This window comes from Sarcophilus harrisii, chromosome 5, assembly GCF_902635505.1.
Source record: "Sarcophilus harrisii chromosome 5, mSarHar1.11, whole genome shotgun sequence".
Classification (NCBI taxonomy): domain Eukaryota; kingdom Metazoa; phylum Chordata; class Mammalia; order Dasyuromorphia; family Dasyuridae; genus Sarcophilus; species Sarcophilus harrisii.
The window spans coordinates 220,348,564-220,375,607 of NC_045430.1; the positions used below are offsets into that span (position 1 = coordinate 220,348,564).

Consider the following 27,044-nt stretch of genomic DNA (forward strand, 5'->3'; position numbering starts at 1 on the left):
AGAAGTTTTACCTCTTTCTAGCTATAGATGGCAATAGAGAACAAGAGCTAAAAATACAAAGTTCAGCTCTCCTCCAATCAGACGGCTCCTCAGTCTTTTCTTCTGGTAGTCTGCAAAGAAGGTTCTAATACTAACTCTAAGAGATTGTGATCCTCAAGCGATTGTACCTCAATATAAATTAACCACTAGAACTCTAAAGGACAATTACTGATACTGATAACAAGAACAGTAATTACAAAGCATTCTTCTACTCCAATTCCCAAATTTGGGGACATATATTCCCCTTGGATGTTCTCCCTGGAGCTGAAGGGGAACGAGGTGCAATAATAACAATAATAATGAACAATTAAATAGTTCTAACTTTATTCCAGACACTGTGCAAAGCGTTTTACAATTATTTTCTCATTTGGTCCTCACAACAATGCTGGTAGGTTGGAGTTATTATTATCCTTATTTTACAGATGAAGACACTGAGTCAGGCAGAGATCCTAGTTACTTGCCAAGGATCACACAGTTAATGTAAGTATTGTAAGTAATGTAAGTAAAGTAAGACCAGATTTTAATTCATATCTTCCTGATTTTAGGCCCAATGCTCTCTACACTGTACCACTTAACTAGCAAAAGAAATGTAAGAACCTGTGAAGAAATGTGGAGTTCCTCCTGTCTCCTGGAGTTTTTTTTTTTTTTTTTCTTTCATGGAGTCCTCATGAAGTTTCCTTTAATTTTATTTTTCTTCTGGGCTCAGGCATCAGTGAATTTCTAGAATCCATAGACAAGTGTTCATGATCCCTGATGTCACAATTTTGAGAGAAACTCTCTTTCCATCTCTATCTGCAGGTACTTCTATTATGGTTCTGCTACTGATTTTATTGCCAGTGAGACCCTTCTAATCATTGTGATGGACATTTCCAATTCATAGGTCACTCAAGGATTCCCATCTCAGGAGATTCATTTACCAAAGATTAGGAAAGAAATAGAAGTCTTATTGTTCTGGGATGTGGATGCTTGGTCACCCCTACTGCAAATTAGTTCAAAGAAATTTTCCTTAATTAAAAGCCATAAGGGAAGAGAGAGATCAGCTGTATACTTTTATTATGCTCACCTAGTTCTGGCTCATATTCCCTTGTCACGCATCCCTCTGTTTTTTCAGCCAATGAGAAGACTGTCACCATATAGAACTTGCCATCCACATCTGGAAAATAGTTCCTATAAATTCTATGTTAGACTGGAATCAGACAAGAAATATCTATGTATATTCTATGTAATCCACTAGGAAGGGAAAATCCAAACCAAGAATCATTATTGGTCAGTCCTCCAATGACATAATAAAACTGATTTAATAGTACACATATATTTTAAAAGCTAGGTCTACTATGTTTTTGATCTGTAACATGAAGGGCAAATTTGGTATTTTAAATGAGATGGAAAGAAGTATTCATACCAGAAATGGCCCCCTCTAAGTTAGTTCAGCCCCTAATTCGCCTGAAATTTCCACCTCCTTCTTGGTGCTTCTCATGTTAGAGATCTATTCATCCCTGTGGCTTCTTCCTCTTATGAGTTCTCTTGGGATCCTCCATTTGAGGGAATGCCTACCCACGTCAGCCATGTAATGTCTTCCCCTATTAACGTGTCAAAATCTTTGAAGAAAAAAAAACCAGATTTTTTTTTCTTGTATTTATATTCCAGGTTTGTTTTTTTTTAATTGGGCTGCATTGCAGATTCAGTGTATTTGGGATACACTTGGCCTTGTGGATTAGGACTGCAAGATAATATTGGAGAAAACTGATTGTGGAAAAGAAAGGGAAATATAAAAAAAATAATCATAATGGGGTGAGAGTCTTCTTGTTCTCTATCAAGTTAGAAGAGGAATTTATATGGTTTGGGATTCATAATGGGGTCAGATCTTCTTGTTTTCTATCAAGCTAGAAGAGGAATTTGTATGGTTTGGGATTCTCTAAAGATGAACAAAGAAGGGATTATAAGATTTAGACCCAGAAGGAATCTTGGAGACTTCTAAATCCATTCCCCTCATTTTAGAGATGAGAAAACATGAAGACTGTGAGACCTTAAGTGACTTGCCCAGGTTTCTTTATTCCTTGTCCAAGAAAAATCACATTGTAGGGGTTAAGTTTTAAGCAACATTATGGCGTACCTATCAATTATATTGGTCAAAGGAGAGAGAACTAGGATCTTATGACTATGGGAATCAGGTTATATCTGTATGGAGTTTTATATTTGGGAAAGTTTATGATCCTATCATGTTATGTATGTATGACTACATGTAACGCTGTTTAAATTAGTTACATATTAAGTATGAACATTCATATAAAGTCTTTGAAGATTGCTTTTTAAATTACTTTAAAAAAATTTTAAAATAGCTGTTTACTAGAAAGAATATAAACTCTTAGCAGGAAGAAACAACGATGAGAAGTACTCATGAAAAGAGGGCTGGACTTTTGAAGTTTTGAAATACTACCCTTTTTGACAAGTCATTTTCCCTGCTCTGGGCCTCAGTGTTCTCATCAATAAAAAAAGGCAACTTGGGAAAACTGAACCAATTTTGACAGGTCCCTCTCCCTGTCCCAGGGCTCAGTTTTTTTCATTTGTAAAAAGGACTAGATGATTTCTAAGAAACCTTAAGATCTGTTCTAAGACTGCAGAACCGATTCTAAAAATAAGGGCAGCCATGCCTCCTGAAAATGACACTTCCACTTCTTTCTCTTAAGGTAACATTTAGAGAGCCATAAACCCGGTGGCTGGCAGAGGGGAGGTGCTTAATGTATCCCGATTTCTTCCCCTTCCACGGTGGGCACCCAGTCACGCAAAGTTCGGCCAACTGTGTTTGCCCCGGTTCTGGGACAGCGAGGATGAGGAGCCCGCGCTGCGGGTGTTTTTGGAGGTGAGAGGGGGGGTTGGGGGGGGGGCGGGGTCTGGAGTTTGTTTTGTTATGGGGGGGGCACAGTGGAGGAGACGGAAGGCTCCCCCCCAAGCCAGATTGCGGACTTGGGGTCCTAGCGGAGCGTCTCTAACTTCCGGAGCCCTGAGGTTCTGAATCATGGGCGACTGGAGTCAGTGGGTGACCTGGGGCCTGGGGCGTGGGAGGAGGGGAGCGGGAGACCCCGCACTTCCTGGGTCCCCTTTCGGGCCCGGACACGCGCAGTCCCGGGAGGCCCCGGACTCCTGGCTGCCTCCGGCCCCCTCGGTCTGGTAGAGAGCCGGCGAGCAGCTCCATTTCTCGTCACTTATTCATTCATTTATTTATTTATTTAGAGCGGCCTTTGCGATCGCACTAAGTTGCACCCTCCTCGCTCGCCGTACCTCGGATTCTACCATCGCCTCGACAGCCGGGAGGGAGGTCGGAGTCGGGAGAGACGACGGGGGTGGGGGGGTAAGAGAGGAGGAGGAGGAGGAGGACGAGGACAGCGACCAGCCGACCCAGCCCGCGGCGGGTCCTCCCCTTCTCCCTTCCCCCTTCCCCTCCCCCTCTCCGTGCCGGGGGCGTCCTCGGACGGCGGAGACCCGCATCTCGTCCCTGTGGCCGCGCGGGAGGCCTGGTGAGTGGCGGGCGCGCGGGGGGCGCCCCGGCCCCGGCGGGCCCCTGCCCGCCTGCCCCCTTCCCTGGCGCTGGACATCCCCCCTGCCCGGGGGCCCTCTCCCCACCCCCTCGCTCGCGGGCCCGGGGCCGCCGGGGCAGCGCAGTCATGGCAGCGCCGTGAGGAGGGGGCCGAGCTGACAGCCCCGGCCCGGCCCGGCCCGGCCTTGCCCGCTCCCTGCCCCTCGCCCGGCCTCTCCAGACAGGTAACCCCGCCGAGGGCCGGCTCCCCTCGGCGCAGCCGAGCCGTTCTCCCCGGGCGGCGGCGGGGGTCGAGAGGGAGCCCTGGAAACGGCCCGGGCCCAGGCCCGAGGCCTCCCCGGGCCGGCGGCCTTGACCGCCCCTTCCTTGGCCCCATTTCCTCCAGAGGGAGGGAGGGGGAGGAAGGAGGCGAGGGTGTGGGGTATAAATATAACGCGCATCGGTGTGCATGCGTGCATGCGTGTAACATACACATGTGTGTGCGGAGGTGTCCCGAGGTCATGTTCTCAAGGAACCCCGCGGCCGGAGACGTTTTCACTTTGTTCCCCGGAGAGCCCCGGGAAGATGGGGCGCCCCTCATCCCCCTCAGCATCGGGTCCGAGGAAATGCACGAGGACTTGGGGGCTGCGCCCCCAGCGCGCTGCAGAGGTGCCCACGAGGTGTCTGTCTGTGCACCCGAGATGCCATATTCAAACCCGTCTCAGTAGGGATCCACAAAGTGGGCTTAGCCGGGCTAGTTTTCTGCCCTCCGAAAACGTACATTGTCCGGAGGCTGCATTCAGTTCCCGTTGCCCCTCCTTTCAGAGTAGAATTCGTGGGTGCCTCTGGACATACCCAAGACACAGAATCAAATTAAGTAAGCATTTATTAAGCGCTTGCCATGTAGCAGGCGTTGTCTTAAGTGGTGGAGATACCAAGAAAGGCAAAATAGCCCCTGCTAGGAGGAAATTCAATAATGGGGGAGACAACTTGTGAACTGTACAGACCAGATAGAAACCTCAGAGCAGTGAATGCACTTACCTTGAGGAGCATTAGGAAAAGACTTTCTTGTACAGAATGGAATTTTAATTGAGATTTGAAGGAGGCCAGAAGATGAGGATAGATAGAATTCCAAGCATGATAGACAGCTATTGAAAAGGCACTGAGTCTGGAGATGGGGTGCCTTGTTTGAGAAATAGCCAAGAGTCATTGATGTATTATAGAGTAAATGGAAGGGAGAAATAAACTTATTGTACAAGCACAACATTGAACATATGCTGGACATTGGAAAACGTCTTACTTGATTTATAGGAATTTAGATTTTGTGTTCCTTAAGTGGAATTCTGCTTTGTGAGAAGGGACTTAATGTCATCACTTAGGGTGCTACTTGTAGCATTCAAAATGCTTTATAAATTGTTGAATCCTATTGAATTAGATGTCAAATCATAAGGCTACCCAAATATTGAAAGATTATCCTCAGCATAAAGTATCCACTAAAGGATAAATTATAGGCAGAATATTAGTGAACTTGATTTTATCCCTATAGCCACAATTCATTAAGGAATGTATCTTTACAGATGGTCAGTAGAAGTTTGGAAAGACCATTCTACACCGATCATACAGTATTTTTTAAAATTTCTCTTTATTATTTGTATTTTCACATGTATAATATCGTCATACATGTCTCTGACCCTTCTGATACTTTTAAAATTAACTACCAGGCATGTATATATCATTTGTTTCCAGTCACCAACACATCAGTGAGTGTGACTCGTGTATATCTTTATTTCTATTAACTTGACTACTTAAGAAGCTGTTATATTTCCTGATGTTTTTATCCAGTTGTTACAGTGTTCAACCTTTTTTGTTTTTCTCTAGCCTCTGTATCATTTAACAAGTGAGTATACTTTAGATTGATTAGAAAGGTTAGATGGTTAAAATAACTTTAAACTGTATATGGTTTTTGTTTCAAGGTTAAAATATTTTGATAGATTAAAAAAAGTAAATGGATTTTGAAATATCTATACCAAGATTAATAAATAGCTCAAATGATTTTTTTAAAAAAGAAATTGCCTACTTCTTTAACAGATTATTTGGAAGAAATGTTTGTTTATTTTTCAAATAATGATTTAATTTGGCATTGTTGGCCTGGAGATCAGCTCTGTAAATCTTTATAGTAGGCATACTTCTAGCTATTGTTAACGATGTGAAAGAAGCAGCAAACACCTGAAATATTTTCAGTAAATTAGCACTGTTATTGACCAGCAATTAGTAGCATTTGAAATAGTGGTTGATAATCTCTTTAACCACAATTAATGATCCACATTTCTGTTTAGAATTCTCCTTGTTAAAGAACAAAATTTGTACTTTAACTTAAATGTATAGGTTGACTGACCTTCAGGGTTAGTTTAATGCTTGAAGCATTGCTGTCTTTCAGAGATTATTGATTCTTGCTTTTATTACTACTTTGAACTTTGTTTTGAATTAGAAATGATCTGTTCTGGAAGTTGGATATCACAGATTCTCAGTTTATTAAGTTATAACACATTGACACAGAGACTGCAATTATCAACATCTGAACATTTTGGGGATGATTGTAAATTAAATTAAACCTTTGATTATATAACGTGAAGGTGATATTTTCTTAAAGTTGCTCTGAAGTAGTTTTAGAAAATAATTCCTCATATGGGAAAACTAGTCCTGAATTTATGAAAATTATTATTTTGCATAATTCACATGGAGTTGTTAATAGTTGTTTTTGGTCCTTCCAATTTTCCATAGACTATATTGGATGAGCTTTTTCAGATCAGTTAACTATTAGGGTTGTAATGTATTTGTGATTAATTCAACTACTTGGCTCTTCATTTTAATTAGCTGTTAATTTTTCTTGCTTATATTACCTGCTTACTCTGTATATCTTGTATCCTTCCTTTTTATAGAAATATTGATTTCTGATGGAAAATGAAATTACTTTTTGAGCTGTAATTTATTGCATCTTTGCCAGTAGTAGTTGGAGACCCACATTATTCAATAAGCTTAAAGTATGTTTAAAGAAATGGATAATATTTGTCTTATTCTTCTTGCTAATCATTTCATATATTTAAATGCAAAAGATAAAGAGATTCAGCATGGTATAGTAAAAAGTGAAATTGATTTAGAATCAGAGGATCTGGATTCAACACCTACTTCACTAACCCTGTCACCTTGGGCAAGTCATTTAAAGTCATTGTTTTGGCCTTAGTTACTTAATCTGCAAAATGAAAGAGTTACATTAGATAAAGGATTGTTCTTAAGACTACTTTATAATTTTTTGTCCTTAAGACTACTTTATAATTTTAAAAATTATTAAGGACCCCTCCCAAGCACTTTTGTTTGTGTGGGCTATTCCTATTGATATTATCTTATTAGAAATTAAAGCATCTTAGTTTTATTATGAAAATAGTTCTAACCTCATGAACCCCCTGGAAGGGCCTTCGAAGATAAATCAGTTATTCTTAACTTTTTTGTGTGTCATGGATCCCTTTGGGAGTCTGGTGAAGCTATGCACCCCCCTTCACAATAATGTTTTTAACTGCATAAAATAAAATACACAGAATTACAAAGAAAATCAATTATATTGAAATACAGCAATTAAAATATTGATAAACAATGTTCAAGGACACGAGATTAATAATACTTAAATGGCTTATGAATCTCTTCTAACTTTAAATTTATGATCTTTACTTACTGATATTATTCAATTGTTACATTACTGGTTCATCTTTCTTGCTTATCACATACCAAAACAATCCAAAAATTGTTCTCATTCATTGTATTTTTTTATTCTACTATACTGAATTTTTATTCTACTTCTTTGTTAGATCTTTTTTTATTCACTGAAGCAGAAGTAAAAATTTACATTTCTAATAGCAATCTTGTTTTGGAGAAAGTTATAGGGATGTTGAATTGGGCAGTTGAATAGGGGGAAATCATCTTGTAAATAGATGTGATAGCTAAACATTAGTTAAAAAAAAAAAAAGAAATAAAATAAAACAGTTCCCTCAAATTTCTTTGTTTCAGTTTGCTAGAATATGCCTCTGAAATTTGGAGCAAGAAAAACTTGGGTTCAAAGCTATTTCTGTCACAAACTGATCATTTGACCCTGGACAAGTCACATAAATTTTCAAGACTCTAAGTAGTTCTGTCAGACAATACAGTAAATTGTAGAGAAAATGCTCATCTGCTTTGGTAGAAGTTTAATCTTTCATGTTATCCCTATTTCATTATAATTCTAAAACTAGTCCCTATCCCTAAGAAATGACCATAAGAATTGAGAGAAATTTGGAAAGATTTGTATGAATTAATTCAAAATAAAGTAGGTAGCAACAAATCTGCAATTAAATACTACCACAGTAATATAAAATGTCTTAAGAACTTCAAAACTGATCAATTCAAAGATAAATCATGATTTTGAAAAGGGCATTTTATCAGTTTCTCAGAAGAATGGAAGAATGACTAGAAGTGTAGAATAAGATTTTCAGAACTGGTTCAAACATTGATTTATTTTGTTAGACTTTATTCATTTTAGGAAGAGGCTAATTTTGGAAATGACAAGAATTTAAGAAATGGAAAAAACAATAACAAAACATTTAAAAAAGAAAATATGCTTATGCCAAAATGGCATGGTCCATTTTCCTATTTTTTGTTAATATTACCACTTAAAAAACATTTCTAGAAAAAGACTTTGCACAAAAATTTTAATACCTTTTATAGGAAATTTGTTATATCACTTTATTAGAATGTAAACCCCTCAAGATCAGGAAGGGTCTTTGCTTTTGTTTTTATATCTACTCGGCACATAACAAGTGTTTGATAAATGCTTATTTTTTTTCATTTATTCATTCCTTGGACCTAAACTATAAGCCTTTAAGAAGGCATCTTTTACCTGAACTATTAATAGGATGTTTTATATTGTACTTATTCATTGCTATCTTGGGTGTTCATACTAAAAAAAAGTTACTGGATTGTAATATTTGTGTAAATATTGTCTGGGGACAAATCTCACCCCATCCATCGATATCTTCTACATATCTTTTACCTATATTTTCACATATATCTTATATAGAGCATTATTTACTCAATGTATTAAAGGCCTTCCTTTACAAATTTTAGCATTTTTTCACTACCATTGTTTAGTGTAGAAACAAAACAGACTACATCTATCTAGTCAACACTCTTGACTGAAAAATTTAGCAAATACTTAGTATAGATATCTTTATTTCTAAAAGAAAGCTTGATAAGGGTGATTTTAAGCCTTACTTAAAATAAAAGGATATTTCGCAAGGTGAATTCATTTAACTGGTGAGAACTATTTTCATTGTGGGCCCACAGAGGTGCCAAAAGCTTATGGAGCTTAGTTGAGTGATTTGATATTGCCCCCCAGGACTTTTATAAAAACCTTAGGGCTAGTTGGAATCAGAAAGTTGATTGCCTATGTGACATGGTTTGTTTTAGGATAGGAAGGAATCTCTTGGGGTGGGGAGAGAAAGTCTTAGTCCCTTTCATTCGAGTCTTTTGTTTGGAGGAAGACCTTATATTATTTAAAGACTCTGAAGGTTTTTAGACTTCCCATTAGTATCCTAGTAAGGTCTCTGGAATAGTTATCAGAAGCTGGAGAGAATGGACTTAGATTCAAGGATCTTCAAAGAGGCCAGCAGAAAAACCACCCTTTACCTAAGAAGATTATTCTGAGGACTCCAGCAAAAGAATTCCAGTTGTGTCACCCCTTTGTCTTATGCGTTCTCTAAACTTGAGCCTAGTTTTTCTTGGATTCTAGGTGCTGGTAGGAGAGCTTGCCATTTTGAAGGGTTTGTAGCAATTGTTCCTACTATAGTACCTTAGTAAATAGTCCCTTTCTAAAAACTAGTTGGGTAGCTAGTCTCGAAGTGGATAGAACACCTAGCCTGAAATTAGGAAGACTCAAATCACTTGAGTTCAAACTGATCTCAAGACTAGCTGTGTGACCTTGGAAAAGTCACTTTCCCCCTTTTGCTTCAGTTTCTTCATCTGTAAAATGAGGTGAACAAGGAAATGTCAACCACTTCAGTATCTTTGCCAAGAATACCTCAGATGAGATTATGGAAGAGTTGGACCAGACCCAAGTGACTCAACAACAACATAAGCTAGTTAAATCTGACTAATTGATTTAAACTAATAATTATTGTAGGAAACCTTGTGAGTTACAAATTTAGAGAGACAAGCCCTAACCTCCCAGGGCTAACTCTAGAGCCTTGAGGGGATGTAGTAGCCATACTCTGGGGATCCAGTTCTTCATTGTGAGTTGAAATTGCAGTTCTAGAGCTCTTCACTGAATCCAGCTTTCCACAAACTCCTATCATTGGGCTCCTGGTGGTTCCCTGTTTTGAACTTTTGAAGCTCACAAAGTTACAGTGTGGTCCATCATAAATTCAGTATTCCTTCACTTATGACCAGAAAGAATAGACACCAATTACAAAAGCAACAGTAGGGATACAATTTATAACATCCATAATTGAACATAACTCAGCAGAAAACTAATCACAGTTGAATTAATGGGGTCTTTGTATGGATGCTCAATTCTAGCTCAAAAGTCAATTGAAAACCTTTTATCATGTGGCAAGTTGACCCCAAACAATCATGGAATACTTGCTCTTGCTCTGAATTCTACATGAGGGATTGCATTCCATCTAGCACCTTGTGCATGCTCGCAAAAGCTGGGTTTTTGCTGATCATTTTCCTGTTACATGTAGGTTAGACTGGAGGTAAATGGTTCTTGTAATGAGGACTTAGTAAGAATTTGGTCCAATCGTTAGGGGCTGGTCAAAGGCCTTCATTTTCCAGCAGTTGTTTTGCTTAGTTTCCACTTCTGGAAAATTATACTTTCTCCCAAGATAAGCTTATTAATATTAATCTCATCATCATTAGAAATTGCTTCAGTTTTGATGTTCATCAGAGTGTTTAGAGACACTCTGTTGTCTCTCCTCTTTGATTGGAGGATGGAACAGAATACTCAGAGCTTCCTTTTATTGAGGCCTCAGAATTAGCTTTTCATTTTCTACCTGCTGTTCTGCTAGGTTCTGAATACACAAATTTAATACTCCAGGGCTGCTTATCTAGTTGCTCTGGGTTTTCAGCTCTTTGTGTATTGTTTTCTCCTATTAGAGTATAAACTCCTTGAGGGAAAGGACTGCCTTTTTTTTTTTTTTTTTTTTTTTTTTTTTTTTTTATTCCTAGGTTTAGTTCTATGCCTGGCTTTGTGTTGCATTTACCTTTGTTTTTTGATAGTGAATGAAAAAGCATTTACTAAGTGCCTGGGATACTGGGGAGACTACACATAGAGAGTAGTGGCACAAAAAGGTGTTTTCATCTAGGAAGTTGAAAGAGTGTTCTGTGGTTCAATAGAGCAATCAGTGTTGACATGCCCTTTCCAGAAGTAGTAGTTGTGTTTATTTAATTATAGTTTGCTTTTAAAGAAGTGAAAAAGTGAGTTAGCTGTACTCAGAAACCCTTTAAACCTCTTCTAAACCTATAGTCCTATAAAAGAGCATGATCTAGTTTGGGGATCAATACAGATAATGGGAGGTGTCATCAATCTGATTAGTTGGTGGGACTTTCAAAGTTCTAGGGGAGGCACTCTCAACTTGAGATATATAAACTTGTTTTTAGTGGGAAAAAAATTTGATAACTGTTTCAGTATATATTTTTTTTTTTTTTTTTTGGTAATCGTGTATTTTAAAACATTATTCTGAGAAGGGGTCCCATAGGTTTCACCAGATGGCCAAAGTGGTCTGTGACTCAAAAAAGATTAAGAATCCCTGTTCCTAGGTCATCAGTCCCTGGTGGGAGAACCAAGCAGCTCTGGTGGCAAGTAAGAAAATATAGAGAAACAAGTAGTTCTGATAATATTGAAGGTAGCAAAAGTATAACATCTATCCATTGAGAAATGTAAAGTTGTATATAACTTTAACATATTTAACAACATATTTATATAATGATTTAAGTTTTTCAAAGTCCAGTAAATTAGCTCAGTGAATAAATGAAAAGCAATTGAGAGATTATTATCAGCTTCTAAACCTTATACATAATTTCTCATCAGTATTAGTGGATAAATAAAAAAAAAGTGGATAAAAAAAGAAAGCATTTAAGTAGGTACCAAACAAGGTGCTACTACTGGGAATACAAATACAACTAGGTTTTAATTAGTACTAAGAATGAACTTCTTGAAGTAGTTGTATATATTTGAAATTGCACTGTATATTTCCATTGAGCTGCATTTTACATGATTAAGACTAAAAAGAACACAAATTACAATACATGTGACTACTTTCTGGGATTCATTATTTACACTAGCTTTAAAAGCAACAACAGTCTCTGTCTTCAAGGATCTTATATTTTCATGGTATAGACAATACATATAGGGGAATAGTGATACCATTTCATCTGGATGGCTAAGTGAGGCCATATAGAGGTAGATTGATACATCCTTTCCAAGAGCCATGAAAGTTGATTTAATCGTAACTCCAGAACTGGAAAGGTGGGGATATTGGTCAAGATAGCGCTTGAAAAGATGGCTAAGGAGTTAGGAGTGAAGTGAAACCTGGCTGTGGACTGTTTGAAAAAGGTCCAGGTGAGATTCTGCCAATCAGAACAGTGGAACCTGAGGACAGCAGCTTGAGAGATGAAAAGGTTAAAACCTTTTACAGATAAGGAAGCTAAGTTTCAGAAAACTTAAAAAGCTTACTACTTACTCATGGTTCAGAAAGTTATTAAGTGTTTGAGGTAATATTTGAATTGAGGGCTTTCAGACTTCCAATCCAGTACTTTATTCACTATGATATCATTAAATATCTTTGTTACATTATGTATTGAACAGATCTTGGCACCGAGGCACTTAATAAATGCTGGTTTTAAATCGAGAACATAATATAATCTAAGCTCTAGGATCTAGCTTTTTTAAAAGTGACAAAGCAATTCAAATTTTCTGATTTTTCATTCCTATAGAGAAGTATAGACCAGTAAATTTCAATGAACATTCAATTAACACATACTATGTTTGAGACTGACTGAATCAGATACTATAGACATAAATAAGAAAAACAACTTTAATTTAGACCTTTTAAGTAATTTATAGTCAATTTGAGGAGAATATAAGATAGAACATACAAAATAACTTTGACATTTAGAATGTGATCAAAGTAAATGGTCAAAGGATATGAATAATTTTCAAATGAAAGAATTAAGACCGTTTACAATCATATGAAAAAATGCTCTAAATTACTTTTGTTTTCCCCCTTGAGGCAATTGGGGTTAAATGACTTGCCCAGGGTCACATAGCTAGGAAGTGTTAAGTGTCTGAGATCATATTTGAACTCAGGTCCTCCTGACTTCAAGGCTGGTGCTCTATTCACTGCAGACCCAGCTGCCCTTCTAAATTACTGTTGATCAGAGAAATGCAAATGAAGACAAATCTGAGGTACCACTATATATTTCTCAGACTGACTAAGAAGACAAGAAAAGATAATGATGAATATTGGAGGGTATGTGGGAAAACTGTGACACTAATATATTGTTGGATTTGTGAGCTTATCCAACCATTCTGTAGAGCAATTTGGAACTATGCCCTAAGGGCTTTTAAACTGTGTATAATTCTTTGACTCAGCAGTGCCATTCCTGGGTTTGTATCTTAAGGAAATCTTAAAGGAGGGAAAAGGACCCACATGTGCAGAAATATTAGTGGCAGCCCTTTTTGTAATGGCAAGGAACTAGAAACTGAATGGATACCCATCAGTTGGAGAATGGCTGAATAAGTTATGATATATGAAGGTTATGGAATATTGTTTTATAAGAAATGGTCAGCAGGATGATTTCAGGGAGGTCTGGAGAGACTGATCACTGGAACCCCTGACACTGGGATGCCTCTGGCACTTTAAGTTGTCCCATACCTGTGTTTGGAAGCTTCCACTTGTTTTAATGCATTAAATTCAGAGGCTCCACTTTTAGACAGCTCTAATTGAGAAGTTTTTCTTTGAGTTTTTCTAAAACTTCTATCGCTTGTTCCTGCTTGTTTATGGACCAAGCAAAAGTCCTACTTTTCATATTTTCTTCAAGCACCTTGTTGCATATCTTTCTTATCCTTATTATATTTGACACAGTATGTACTTCTCTTCTGAATATGTCTTATACCTACTAATAATTTGCAACTTTGAAGATAGTGATGTTGTTTTTCATTTTCAATAAATAGCAGAATGCCTTAAACTACTTTTCAGAAATTGAAGACAGCTTGTGTTCCCTTCAAACCTTCTCTATGCTTTTAAACGTCTCCAGTTTCCTTCAACTGAAACTTGTATTACATACTTTTTTCCTCCCCTCACCAAACACAATTAACTAATGTTAATTCCATTTTGACATGTTCCAGCTTCTCTGTGTCCTTAAAATGTTTGTTGAATGGAATATACTTCAGATCTGGAATGACTTAAGAGTACAGGAATTATTTGGCCACCCAAACTCTCAGTCTTGCCTAAAATTGTGTTAGTTTTTTTTCACTCCTGCATCACTCTACTGATGTGATGTATTAAACTTGTCATCCATCAAAAGCTATAGATTTTTTTCATAATCTCTTTCTTGTTTTTAAACTCAAATATGAGGATCTGTATTTATTTATTATGATAATTCAGACCAGAAATGTCAGTTTGAGTGGGAGAAGACAACATATTTGAAGGAGGAAAGGAGAGAAAACATGAAATAGACAAGACCTGGAGAGTGATTAGATGTAGAAAGTGAAGGAAAAGGAAAAGTAAAAAGCCAGGTTTAGTTGACTGGGATGGTGGGGATGGTAGTGCTAGCAAAAAAAAAAAAAAAAATTGGGAAGTTGAGAGGAGAAGAGCAGGTTAAGGGGGAGAAGATAATGTGATCAGTTTTGGACATGTTAGATTTAAGATGGTGTTGAACAACTAGATGTAGGTGTCCAAGAGTCATTTGGAAATGTGTGACTGTGGTTCAGGAGTTTTATAAATGATGAGATAGTGTGTTATATGCATATCTATACTCATGCATATATGCACATGTCTATATGTGTGACTTGAGAGTCATCTGCTTGGAAGGTGATAATTGAAGCCACGGGAGTTGATGAGGCCATTAAGTTAAAAATGGTAGCAAAGCAAAGGACAGAATATTGAAGCCCACACTTAAACTTGGAAAAGGAAGATGAATAATCAAGGAGATTTAGAACAGGCATAGATTGGAAAAAAAGAAGTCAATATTAAATGATATGGAAGCCAAGTGAAAAGAAAATAGGAGAATATAATCAATAGGATCAGTATATAAAAGTCAAAGAAAATGAGGGCTGAAAAAAGGCTGTTGGTTTTGTTAAGAGGTCACTGGTGATCTTGGGAGGGAGAAAGTTCAGTAGAGTGATGGGAATATAAGACCATTAATAGGGGGGCTGATCAGCTAGCTAGATGGTACAGAACTCCAGGATTGGAGTCAGGAAGACCTGATTTCAGATGCAGCCTTTTGGTCCCTATGTAAGTCTGAGCAAGTCACTTAACCCTGTTTGTCTCAGTTTCTTCATCTGTAAAATGAAGTGAAAAAGGAAATGGCAAACTACTCCAGTATGTGCCAAGAAAACCCCTCACAAATAGTTGGACTCAACTGAAAATATTTATTTCTTAACTTTTAACAAGATCATGTAGTCAGATTGAGGAATTATAGCTATACATGTCTCTGTTCTCCATTAGTGCCCATGTATTATTGTGAAGAGATCTTGAGAAAGACCCATGGAATGCTGTATAGAACTCTTGGAGAGAATTTTATAAAGTTTTATTTATGTGTTTTATTTTTGCATCACACATATTTACAGATTACTCTTGTTTAATGAGAGATTTTTTTGCAACAAAGTAAAATAGTAAAGTAAAACTAGTAATAAAGTGACCTCATCTGAAAGTTCCTATAACATTTCAATTCTGTATCTCTCCATCCTTTTTAAAAAATTGACAGAAATCTATTTTCTTTCCTGCCTCATTAGAAAAAAAAAACAAAATTTCTTTTAAATATGCACAGTTAAAACAAATTTCTTCAATGACTGTGTTTAAAAACATATACACATACATATAAGCATAAATGTATATATAATTTTGTTACGTTTCTATAATGGATAATATGTTTCATTATCTGGAATTGTAAATGGTCATTGTCTTAATCAGTTTTTATAACTCTTAAAATTTTTTTAAGTGTTTTTTAAAGTCTTGTTATTATGATATAAATTATTCTGGATTTGCTTCTTTCAGTCTTTGAAATTTTTTAAGTTTACGGAATTATTTACTTTACAATAACAAGGTCTCTCACAAATCTTAATAACATTCTAAGCTTTAATATCTTAAAATAATATTAAGAACATCTTGTACTGTTATTATATAAATGGTTCTTCTGGTTCTATGTAATTTACTCTGTATCACTTTATATATGTTTTTGCATGTATTTTTGTCATATTTATATGCCAGAATTTGTTAAGTCTTAAATATTTTACATTCTTTTAATCTCCAGTTTTTTTGCCACTACAAAAGAAGTGAATATTTTTATATATAAAGGCATAGCTGGGTAAAAAGACAGGTATTGTTTAGTAACTTTTTTGTCTATAAATGTCTTTATTTCCATTTTGTTTTCCAGACTGATTTTTTTTTCTGTTCACTGGTTCACACTAGTTTCCCATAACCCTGAAAATATTTATTACTCTACTTTTTTGTCATCTTTGCCATTTTTATGTATGTGAAGTAGAATCTCACATTTGCTTTAATTTTCACTTTCATGATTAGGAGCATTGTTTAATATGCCATAAGTAGTTTGGGTTTCTTCCTTTGAAACTACCTATTTATTTCTTTAGACTATCAATTGATGAATGGATCTTTTTCTAATAAATTTGAGTTTATATTTTCCTTACATTCATATATCATTTCCTTTTGCAAGTGAGACCTTTATTTTAAGATAAACTTGCTGCATAAATTTTCTTGTAGTTAAGTTTTTTTAATCTTAGCTTTATTTGATTTATTTATATAAAACCTTTTAAATTTTATGTAATCAATATTACCCATTTTGTCTTATGTGATTTTCTCTATTCCTTTGTTCCTGAACTTTTCTCTTCTCCTTAGACTTGGTAGATTAATTTTTCCTTGTTTTTCTAATTTGTTTATGATATGATCTTTACTGTGTAGGTCATGTGCATTTTTGGAGCTTATCTTTGTACAAAGTATGAGACATTGATCTAAATCTAATTTTTTATCTACACTACTTTCCAATTTCCTTTTTGTCAAAAATAATAGATTCTCTATTTTAATAACTGTTGTTGCTACTCTTTGTTGTATGATCTGTTCCCAATAGTACCAAATTGTTTCAACAATGACTGCTTTATAATATGATTTGAGATCTGGAACTGCTAAGCCCCTTTATTCCCATTTCTTTTCTTTAATTCTGTTGAGATTCTTGACTTCTTTAAAAAATGTGAAGTTATTATTTTTATCTAGTTCTAGAAAGTGATCTTTTTGTAGTTTGGTTAGTATGGCATTGAAAAGGTAAATTAATTTAGGTAGTATTGTCATCTTTATTATTTGGATCTTTATGCCCATGAGCAATTATATTTTTCCAGTTATTAGATCTATATTAATGTAAACAATGATTTGTATTTGTTTTTATATAACTTCTCATGTTTCTTGGAAGGTAGAATTCCAAGTATTTTATATATTCCGTAGTAATTTTTAGTGGAATTTCATTTTCTCTCTTCTTGCTAGGTTTTCTTAGTATTATATTAAAATGCCTATGATTTTTCTGGATTTATTTTCTATCAAATCTGATAAAGTTATGGTGTCAATTTTTCATTGACTCTTTAAGGTAACAGTGCTAGAAATGCTTGCCATATAATACAAGAAAAATAAATTGAGGGTATAAAATTTTTTACAGATAATATGATGTATATATTTGTGAAGGTTTTATAGGAGAATATGGACAATAATTAAACAATTTAGGAAAGCATAGTTGGGCTACAGTCTGAACTATTGAATACTTCAATGGAGTGACTGTATGGATGAGATGCATAGATGCATCAAAGTACTGCGAAATTATGGTGTTGAGACCATTAGACCATGACAAAGATACTGTTCTCCTTTCTATTTAATTTTTTTTCGAGGAACAAAAAAATCTATTTTCATTCTCTGCTGCCTTACCCCCTTTTGAAAAACAAACAACCAAAATCAATAACAAACTGGAAATAAAACCCTTATTTTGCAAAGCCAAGAAAAACAAAAGTTTTGCTTCCCTAATTGATCAAGTCCAAAAGTCTGTATCTCTCTGTCAGGAATGGATAATACTTTCCATCATTGATCCTTTGGACTCTAGTTGGTTATTGTATTGATCAAAGTTCTCAGCTTGTTCAAAGTTGTCTTTACAGCGTTGTTATACAGTTTGTTCTCCTGGCTCTGCTCACTTCATTCTGTTCATGAAATTCTTCCCAGATTTCTCCAGAAAACCAATGTTTTTATTATTTCTTCTGTCATAATATTACACTATTTTCCAAAACTATAATTTGTTCACCCATCCCGTGATATTGGGAAGTGGCTATTACCAGTGCTTTGCCATTACAAGCTGCTATAAAATTTCTGTACATGTGCATCCTTTCCTTCTTTACATTGATGATCTGTTTTTCTTTAAAATTTAATATTGGAATAGAGATACAGAATTTAGACCTATAATGAATCTTAGAAGTTCTCTAATCCACTCCTCTCATTTGCTGAATATTTTGAAGGAAATAGAGGATCAAGGGAAATTTTTTCAATCTCTAAGGGGATAAGCAACAGGTATGGAATTAGCAGAGAGGGAAAATATTGAAGATAAGAGGGGCTGGGATGATTAGTGGAACAAAATCCTAAAAGAAATAGAAGGAGCACTCATGTTAATGATTATCCTTGACAAGAATAAACAAGCACTTCTTCCTTAGACTTGGAAAGAGAGAAAAGATGTGTAAAGAAAAAAATTGTCTTGCATGAATGAGTGGAAATAAGGGTGTTCAGGCCTGTGGACACAAGATTGATATAATTATAACAAAACTGTTGGATCTTTCTTAGGAATGCCACGTTTCCTTTCAAAAGTGAATTTGAATTCTATAAATCATCAAATATCAATGAATAAATGATGCATTTATATTAAAAAGATTTCTTGAATGTCAAGTCTTTTTGTTTTATTATTTCAATTTCATATTATATTCAAATGGATGTGTGACCTTTTTGATTTTGGAGTTCCATTTTATGATACAGATCACAGCCCATCCATGCCCCACCTTGTATGATGACTCTGTGTGCTTCCAAAAGTATGCCGTAGAGATCTACTACAACATTCTGGAGGCCTTCTTCATTTTATACTGCTAGGATTTTATATTGCTAGGATACCTTTGGAGTATGTTTAATCGCTGCCTATCATTCCTTATTCTTGTCATATGACCAACATGCCTTTTTTTCCTAGTATATGTTTTCGTTCTTGTACATCTTTTATATCCATTCTTCAGAATTCCTTGTTGGTTATATGTTGTATCTTATTCATGCCCACCATGTACCTCTCCTTTGCCCTTTGTGTGATAGCAATTTTTGTTCCTTTCAAGGTAGTTGTATTTTCTATATGTCACTGCCATATAGAATGCCAATAGAATCTGGGGTTTGAAAAGATAGACCTTTGCTTTCCTGAAGAAATTGGGGTCTGTAAAGGAGCCTTACAATTTCCTGAAGGCAACTAGGCCAGCTTTCCTTCAGTTCTGGGGTCAACTTACTGTCCGCCAATACTCTATATCAGATATGAAAATTAATGCTTTCATAGGAATCATAAGATTTTTAAGTTACTTAAATTAAAATTAATAGTAACTAAAAAATTTTACTCTTAAAGTAAGTTAGAAATCAACCAAAATCTAGTTGTGTATTAGTTTTTGCTCTTAAAATTGAGGAGTTACCTTTATAAATTTATAAAATAAATCTGCAAAAATCACCATTTGGATTTCTTAGCATCATAACTGCTTTAACTATTTGTTTTTAAAATTAATTTTCTGTAAATAAAACATCAAAATACAAAGTATTGCCATCCAAATTTAAAACCAATCTTTTGAATGGGATAACATTTTACCTTTTACTTTTTAAATTTCTTTAATTAACCTTAAGATGATCATCTAGGGTTTTAACATTTTAATATTGCATTAAAGACATACTGTACTTCTGAAAATCTTTGTCATGCTGAAAGAGTTTTTGAGCTTCAGGAGAATAGGAAAAAAAAAGAGGTCTGGGCTGTTCTCCATTTTGTGGATGATGTGCTGATAACATAAAAAAAAAAAAAAAAAATCAGAACATTTGCCAAACCACCTGGAAGAGATCTCAGCTTGTCCCTGGAATGCATTCCCTCATCTTCATAGAGCTGATAATTGATGCCATGGTTGAACTTTCTAAGAAAGAAAATGTATAGAAAGAAAAGAAGAGAACCAAGATTGGAACTTTGGGGTTATCCTTTCCTAAGAAAGGTAGAAGATGAATCAGGAGATTGATCAACAGTGTCAAAAGTTAACACTTTCAAACTTATTTTATTTTTAGAATTTTATGTTCTAGAAAAGCTTCCCTTTATTGAAGAATTAGTTATTATAAAAAAATTTTAGTGACAATTACTTGATGTTTTAAAATTTTCTAATTTTTTTTTGAAGTGACAAAAATATTGTGGCAGTTAAGTAAAGTTGTCTTTGATAAAAATATATAGCACTATTTCTTAGATCAAATCTAATCTTTTTGAATAGAATAGTCATGCTTAATTAAGATATAAGCATCTATATTAATATGTGTATTTATCTTCCCAATTAGAATGTAAATTCCCTTTGATTTGGAATTAGTTCTTCCTATTTGTATCTCCACTTCATAGCACAATGCCTGACATTTAGGAGGTATTTCTTCATGTGCTTTTTAGTTGATTGATTTATGCTCTGCTGGCATAAGAGGTAAGAGCCATTTGCTAGGTAAAATATCAGAAATTACTTTGGTAAATGTAGAGATTGTATAGACCATATGAATTGAAGAGGTTTAGTGAAACTTGAGTCTTATTTCAAGCCATCATTCCAGTTGTAAAACTCTTGCTGAGCATATACCTCAAGTTTGGCTCCTTTTACCTGAAAATCACAATTTATTTATTTTTATTTATAAGCAGATTGTCTTGGATGAGTTTTTAGTTTTGATTAAAAGTGTAGGAATTTCAGTCAAATGAATATTTTAATAATGTAGAACATTTGATAATTATTTATGTTGACTGAAAAGAATGTTTTATCAGTCATTAAAAGGTTTTTTTTTTTTTTTTTAATGTTTACTGTGACTTGAATGAAACTTGCTTAAGAGAAGTATAGTATTCATTGGAATAGTACTTTTATATCTGCTATCCATCCCCTCCCCCGCACACACACACACTTTTTTTCTGGTTTGTGCGCTTAAGTATGAGAATCCTGGTAATTAAAGAGATTATCATTTTGTTGTTTTCAATCATTGTAGTCATATCTGACTCTGTGAATTCTTGGCAGAGATATTGGAATGGTTTTCCATTTTCTTTTCTAGATCATTTTTCAGTTGAAGAAACAGAGGCAAACAGGGTTAAGTGACTTGCCCAGGGTCACAAAGCTAATATGAGTCTGAGGCCAGATTTGAGGTGAGAGAGATTGAGTCCTGATTCTAGGCTCTATTCATGTGCCAGTAGTTGCCCAAGAGCCTCTTTAGGAGTGAAGATTACCTGAAAGTCTTGCCCCTGACACCTGTTGATTGTGTGACCCTAGGAAAGGTCACTTAAACTCATTACCCCTAAAGATTCATTAGTTGAAGAAGTTTTTTCACTAGAAATTCCCTTTGTCAATTATTATCATTTCTAGACCAAAAGCAAAAACAAATGGAAAAAAAGTTAAGCCTTAGCCAACTTAATTATTGTTTTTTTAATCTGGTACATATTTCTTTTAATGTTATTTAAATGAAAAATTTTGGTAAGACTTAGAGTTAATATTTTCTCCTCTAAGCATTTGCTTCTTTTTTTGTTTGTTTCTTTTTTATTTTCAATTTATGTAATAAAACAAGCATTTCTCTAACATAGTACAATAAAAATGATGGTTATATATGAAACTGCAAATATACTTATCAACTTGCTATTCTTTTCAAATATGCAATAAAATTATCATATATATTTTTTCCTCTTTTTTTTCTCTCCCTTGGAGTGACTGAATGGGTTGTAGTGGACGGTTGTGATGGAATACTGCTGTGCTATGGAAAGTGGTGGACTAGGTGATTTTGGGTTGGAAATGGAGAAACCTGGATGGAATGGTGAGGGATAAAATGAGCAGAGCAAAGCAAACATTGTATATATGGTTGTAGCAATATTGTTTTGAGAATGACTTTAACCGAGTAAGTTATTTTGTCTATTATAAATACCCAAATTAACTTTTATAATTATAGACATATGAAGAAAGACGTTATCTGCATCCAGAGAAAGAACTGATAAATAGAAGTATGTATAGAATAATTATATATATATATGTGTGTGTGTGTGTGTATATATATGTATATATGTGAGTGTGTATGTATGTGTGTATGTATATGTTTGTACATATATTCTTATAAGTACTTCTTGAAGAGGAAATAAATTTGTTTTCTCCTTTGGCATAATTTATCCTCTGATAAGCTATATTTCTTTGGTGGAACTTCCCTGAAAAAGTTTAAAGATAAAAATGAGATTATTTGAGAAATTAAAATATCTAAAAGGTCATTTTCAAAATATATCTAAAGATGTTTTGAGACAATATACTCTTTGTGGTAAATATTTGTACTGAAAGCATAAGTTATATTAAGGTTTGTGTTTAAGAAATATGAACATTGTTTTGGAAATTCCATGGACAGACAATATTTTACAGAAGATAAGCCATTTGAGTTTGAGGGTGAAATTTAAAAGGATATTGCCAGATGTCCTGAAGGATAAAAATAATCAAGTAGATGGATTTGCACAACTACAAAGCCATTCACCTCATTTGAAAAACAACAACAAAACAGTGGAGTTGATCCTAATGTTATTTATTCTTTTAACAGATTTCAACACTAAACTCCCACAATGTCCCTGAAACCAAGAGTAGTGGATTTTGATGAAACATGGAACAAACTCTTAACGACAATCAAAGCTGTTGTCATGTTGGATTACGTTGAAAGAGCAACTTGGAATGATCGCTTTTCGTATCCTTTAATTAGAAGATTGACTTTATTCATTCAAAATATTAAGCATGCAGACATAGTTTAGACTAGGGTATAAGCTTTTTTTTTTTTTTTTAAGGTCATAATCTTTCTTCACAACCTTTATTTTCAATTTATAAAAATCTTTTAGTATATTTACTTGGCATTTTAGACATTTGCTAAGTTTGCCATCTGTATGAATGAATCAATGAATGAATGAGTAGTCATAATATTGAGTACTTACTATGTGCCAGACTCTGTGCTAAGGGCCACAAACACAAATGCAAAAAGAGTGCTCTTTTTTTCAATGAGCTAATATGCTAATGGAAAAATGGTAGTTAGAGAGCAATACTTTGGGCTGGAAAGTTAATGTCATATAATACATATATGCATATGTATTTATGTTATCCTTATGATAAATGAGGCCATAGGATGACAGATATCTCATCCAGGAACAAATCAATGGCAATCAGAGTTCATACTCCTGATTTTTTTCAGATTGGTAGTAGGCATGGTGAAGCAGTTGGCAGTGATGTTTGAAGAATGCTTCATGGAAAAAATCAACTTGTTTCATTACCATTGATGGAATTTGTTGAATTTCTTTCCATCCTCTTGGAATTTTCAAATAGATGTTAGTTTAGGATTTGTTTTTAGTATTGGTTAACAAACTTGACCACCTTAACTTATACTAAGTTCTTAAAAGAGTTCTTATACTCTTTTCTCAGAAATTTTTCTTATTTATTTCAAAGAATAAGAACATTTTAAAGGAAATACCAAAATGTAGTATCAATACCAATAATTTTTTATTTTTTTCAAAGCAGTTGAAACTTCCTACCATGAAATCATTTTATTTTTTATTTGTTCCTTCTAAGAAGGGTAAGTGATTAGAAGGTTGAGAGAATCTTTTGCATTTAGTCTATCAAAATTTTAGTAAAACATTTGACAATCTGTTATTCTGATCTGGTAGGCAAGATAAATGTGGAACAAATGATGGTACATAGATAAACTATTTGGTTAAAAGTATAAATGACAATCTTATCAAATTTATAGATGATATAAAAATAAGAGGGATAACTAATGTGTTGGATGATAGAATAGGGATCCAAAAAAATTTTGATAGAACATTTGGCCAAATCTTTTAAAAATGAAATTTAGGTAAGCTTGAAGTGGAAAAAACAACAATAACAAAAACCAACAACTGTAAAGGTGCAAGATTGTGGAGATGTGTTTATATAGCTCTACATTTGAAAAGGATTTTGGTGTTTTAGTGCACTCAGATTTAACTGTGTTTTGTGGCAATCTAAAAAACTTCTGAGATCTTACATTGTTAGGATATTGGAATGTGACCAGGACTGCCAGTTCTAAAACACTGTATACAATCCTGGGCACTTTATTTTAGCAAGAATGATGATGCATTCATTGCAAAGGGTTTAGAAGAGGACAACCAGTATATTGAAGGGCCTTATAATGTTTAGTTGGAGGCACTGGGGATATTTAAACTGGAGAAGAGAAGAATTGGTCATTGTTTTAAATTGTTTGAAAGGTTATCAAATAGAAGGGGGATTTTACTTGTTCTTCTTGATCCCAGAGGGCTGAACTAAAATCAAGGGTTAAAAATTGTACCCCCCCCCCCCCCCAAAAAAAAAGAGGCAGATTTGTACTGGATATAAGAAGAAATCTAATGATATGTGGAACTGTTGCAAAGTAGAATGAGCTTCTTTGGAAAATTGAGAGATCTCTTTCATTTGAGGCCTTTAATACTGGCTGAGTGTCCCCATTTTAGGAACATTAAAAAAGAGTATTCTTTCTTAGATGTGATTTGGATAGGTCAGTCTCTCAGGTCCCTTCTAACTGAAATTCCGTGGTCTCTCATTTTGAGATAAATGAAAACACAAATTTAAGTATAGTGGAAAGGAAATTGGATATAGTGGCAAAAGATCTGGCTTTACTACTTCTTGCCCAGTAAGTTATTTTAGCAATCTGACTTAGTTTCTCTTTATAGAATAAAAATGATGATTCTTGCATTCTGAAGATCCAGTAGAATAATAAATACAAAACACTTAGTATTGATAATAATAACACATCTGTGTGGCATTTTAAGGTTTGTAAAGTACTTTACACACATTCTCATTTTTCTCACCCTTGTGAAGTTGATACTATGATCATCCTCATTTTATGAATGATAAACTAAGTCTCTGAGAGATTGCATGACTACCCAGAGTCACATAGTTCATATGTATATGAGCTTGCATTTACTCAAGTTTTACTCAGGTTTTACTGACTTCAGGTCAGTACTTTCTCTTCCCTGCCAAATCACCTTTCCTAACTTAGAGTAGTATATGAGAATTATTTTCCTAGTTTCTAATTGTTTTCACATTTCCTCCCCATTTCTATTAGAATTCTTATACTTGTTTTTCTAGAGTATCAAGTTTTCTTCCATAACTGTTTGAATTCCTCAAAGACAGGATCTGTAATTGCCTTCTCTATACTTGTCTTTGATATCTAATATAGTGATTGCTACAATAAATGTTTAATTATAAGCATAATATCTCCATTATAGATATATAATAATACCATCTAACTGCCTCTTAAATATATGTGTTCATTAACCCATCAAAACTCAATAAAAAAGTGACTTTGATTCTATGGACCCTAGATTTTAGTTTCATATGTCAAATCTGTTCTAAACATTTGAATGAAATAAAATATGTTTACTAAAGATGAAAACTCATCTGATTGCATTTTTAAACTAAAGGAATCATAACAGTAACTGTCACTAAAACAAGTAGAGCTGGAGTAAAAAATAAAAGACACAAAGAAAAATAAAAGAATGTTATAAAATTAAAAGCAATACAAGATAACTGTGCAATAATTAAACTTCAAGAAATCTTTGAAAATAATTTCCCCCTGAACTGAGTAGTGAACTACAACATAGCATTTTCACTCTTTCTGTTGTTGTTTGCTTGCATTTTTGTTTTTCTTCTCAGGTTTTTTTTTTTTTTTTTCTTTCTAGATCCAATTTTTCTTGTGCAGCAAGATAACTGTATGGCTATACACACACACACACACACACACACACACACACACACACACACACACACATATTGGATTTAACATATATTTTAACATGTATTGAAATACCTGCCATCTAGGGGAGGGGTTGGGGGGAAGGAGGGGAAAATTTGGAACAGAACGTTTTGCAAGGGACAGTGTTGAAAAATTACCCATACATATGTTTTGTAAATAAAGAAGTATAATTAAAAAAAAAAAGAAAATAAAATTGTTTCCTCCAAGACTCAGATTTTAAATCAGAGATATGTAGAAATACCACTTTTTAAATGTGTCTACTTATCTGTGGTTTAGGAAGATTAATAACTGAATAGTGGATGAACTAGAGTGGAGACAGAAGTGGTACACCTAAATACACCTATTATGTAGGGCAGGGGTCCTCAAACTACGGTCTGTGGGCCAGATGCGGCAGCTGAGGACGATTATCCCCCTCACCCAAGGCTATGAAGTTTCCTTATTTAAAAGCCCACAAAAAAAAAAAAAAGTTTTTGTTTTTACTATAGTCCGGCCCTCCAGTTGTCTAAGGGACAGTGACCCCCTATTTAAAAAATTTGAGGACCCCTGATATAGGGGTATAAGATTAGGTTGTTGACTTATTACTCCTTTAGCCAAAATTTCAGAAGGGATAGTTTTATCCTTTGATGTTTACAAAGTAAACATCCCAATTCCCCCCCTAATCCAGGGGCTAATTGAAGTGATTATTTACAAAAGTTAATATTGGCCATTATTAATATGTGAATGCAGTTCTTTTTTTGCAAAAAAAGCACTGAGGAATATCTAAACTGTAGTTATTAATAACTGTAGTCTCTTTTCCTGGGAACCCAGATTATTCAAGCAATTGAATGTTATAATTTTCTATTGTTATTTTGCAAATTTAGGTAACTGTTCTTAACAGAGATTTTTCTTAGCAAAAGAAACCTAGACAACAGATCAGATTTAGTCACAGGATGAAACATGTTCCTAACTAGTCAGAGAGGTCATGAGTACAGATTGAAATATATACACACAAATATATTTGTATTTTGGACATAGATAATGTGGAAATTTATTTTTCTTGACTATATTTATAACACATTTGGATTTTCTTGTTATCCCATTGGTAAGGAGAAGGTGAGAGAGAGAGAATGCAGACCAGAAAATAAAATAAAATT

The 27,044-nt window shown here is 34.7% G+C and overlaps 1 protein-coding gene across 3 annotated transcripts in view; it reads left to right on the plus strand.

Annotated features, from left to right (window-relative positions):
- The first annotated feature begins 2,782 nt into the window (after positions 1-2,782).
- CUL2 (cullin 2) overlaps positions 2,783-27,044 on the plus strand; it is a 101,340-nt gene continuing 77,078 nt past the window's right edge. The window contains exons 1-3 of one of the 3 annotated variants that reach the window (XM_031939681.1): positions 3,284-3,554; positions 22,060-22,111; positions 22,687-22,827. In XM_031939681.1, the coding sequence (XP_031795541.1) occupies positions 22,709-22,827 (119 nt within the window). In that variant the 5' untranslated portion in view covers positions 3,284-3,554; positions 22,060-22,111; positions 22,687-22,708. Of the gene's footprint in view, positions 2,900-3,283; positions 3,555-22,059; positions 22,112-22,686; positions 22,828-27,044 lie in introns of those variants that run through there. The other 2 variants (XM_031939682.1, XM_031939680.1) reach the window with 2 other exon arrangements.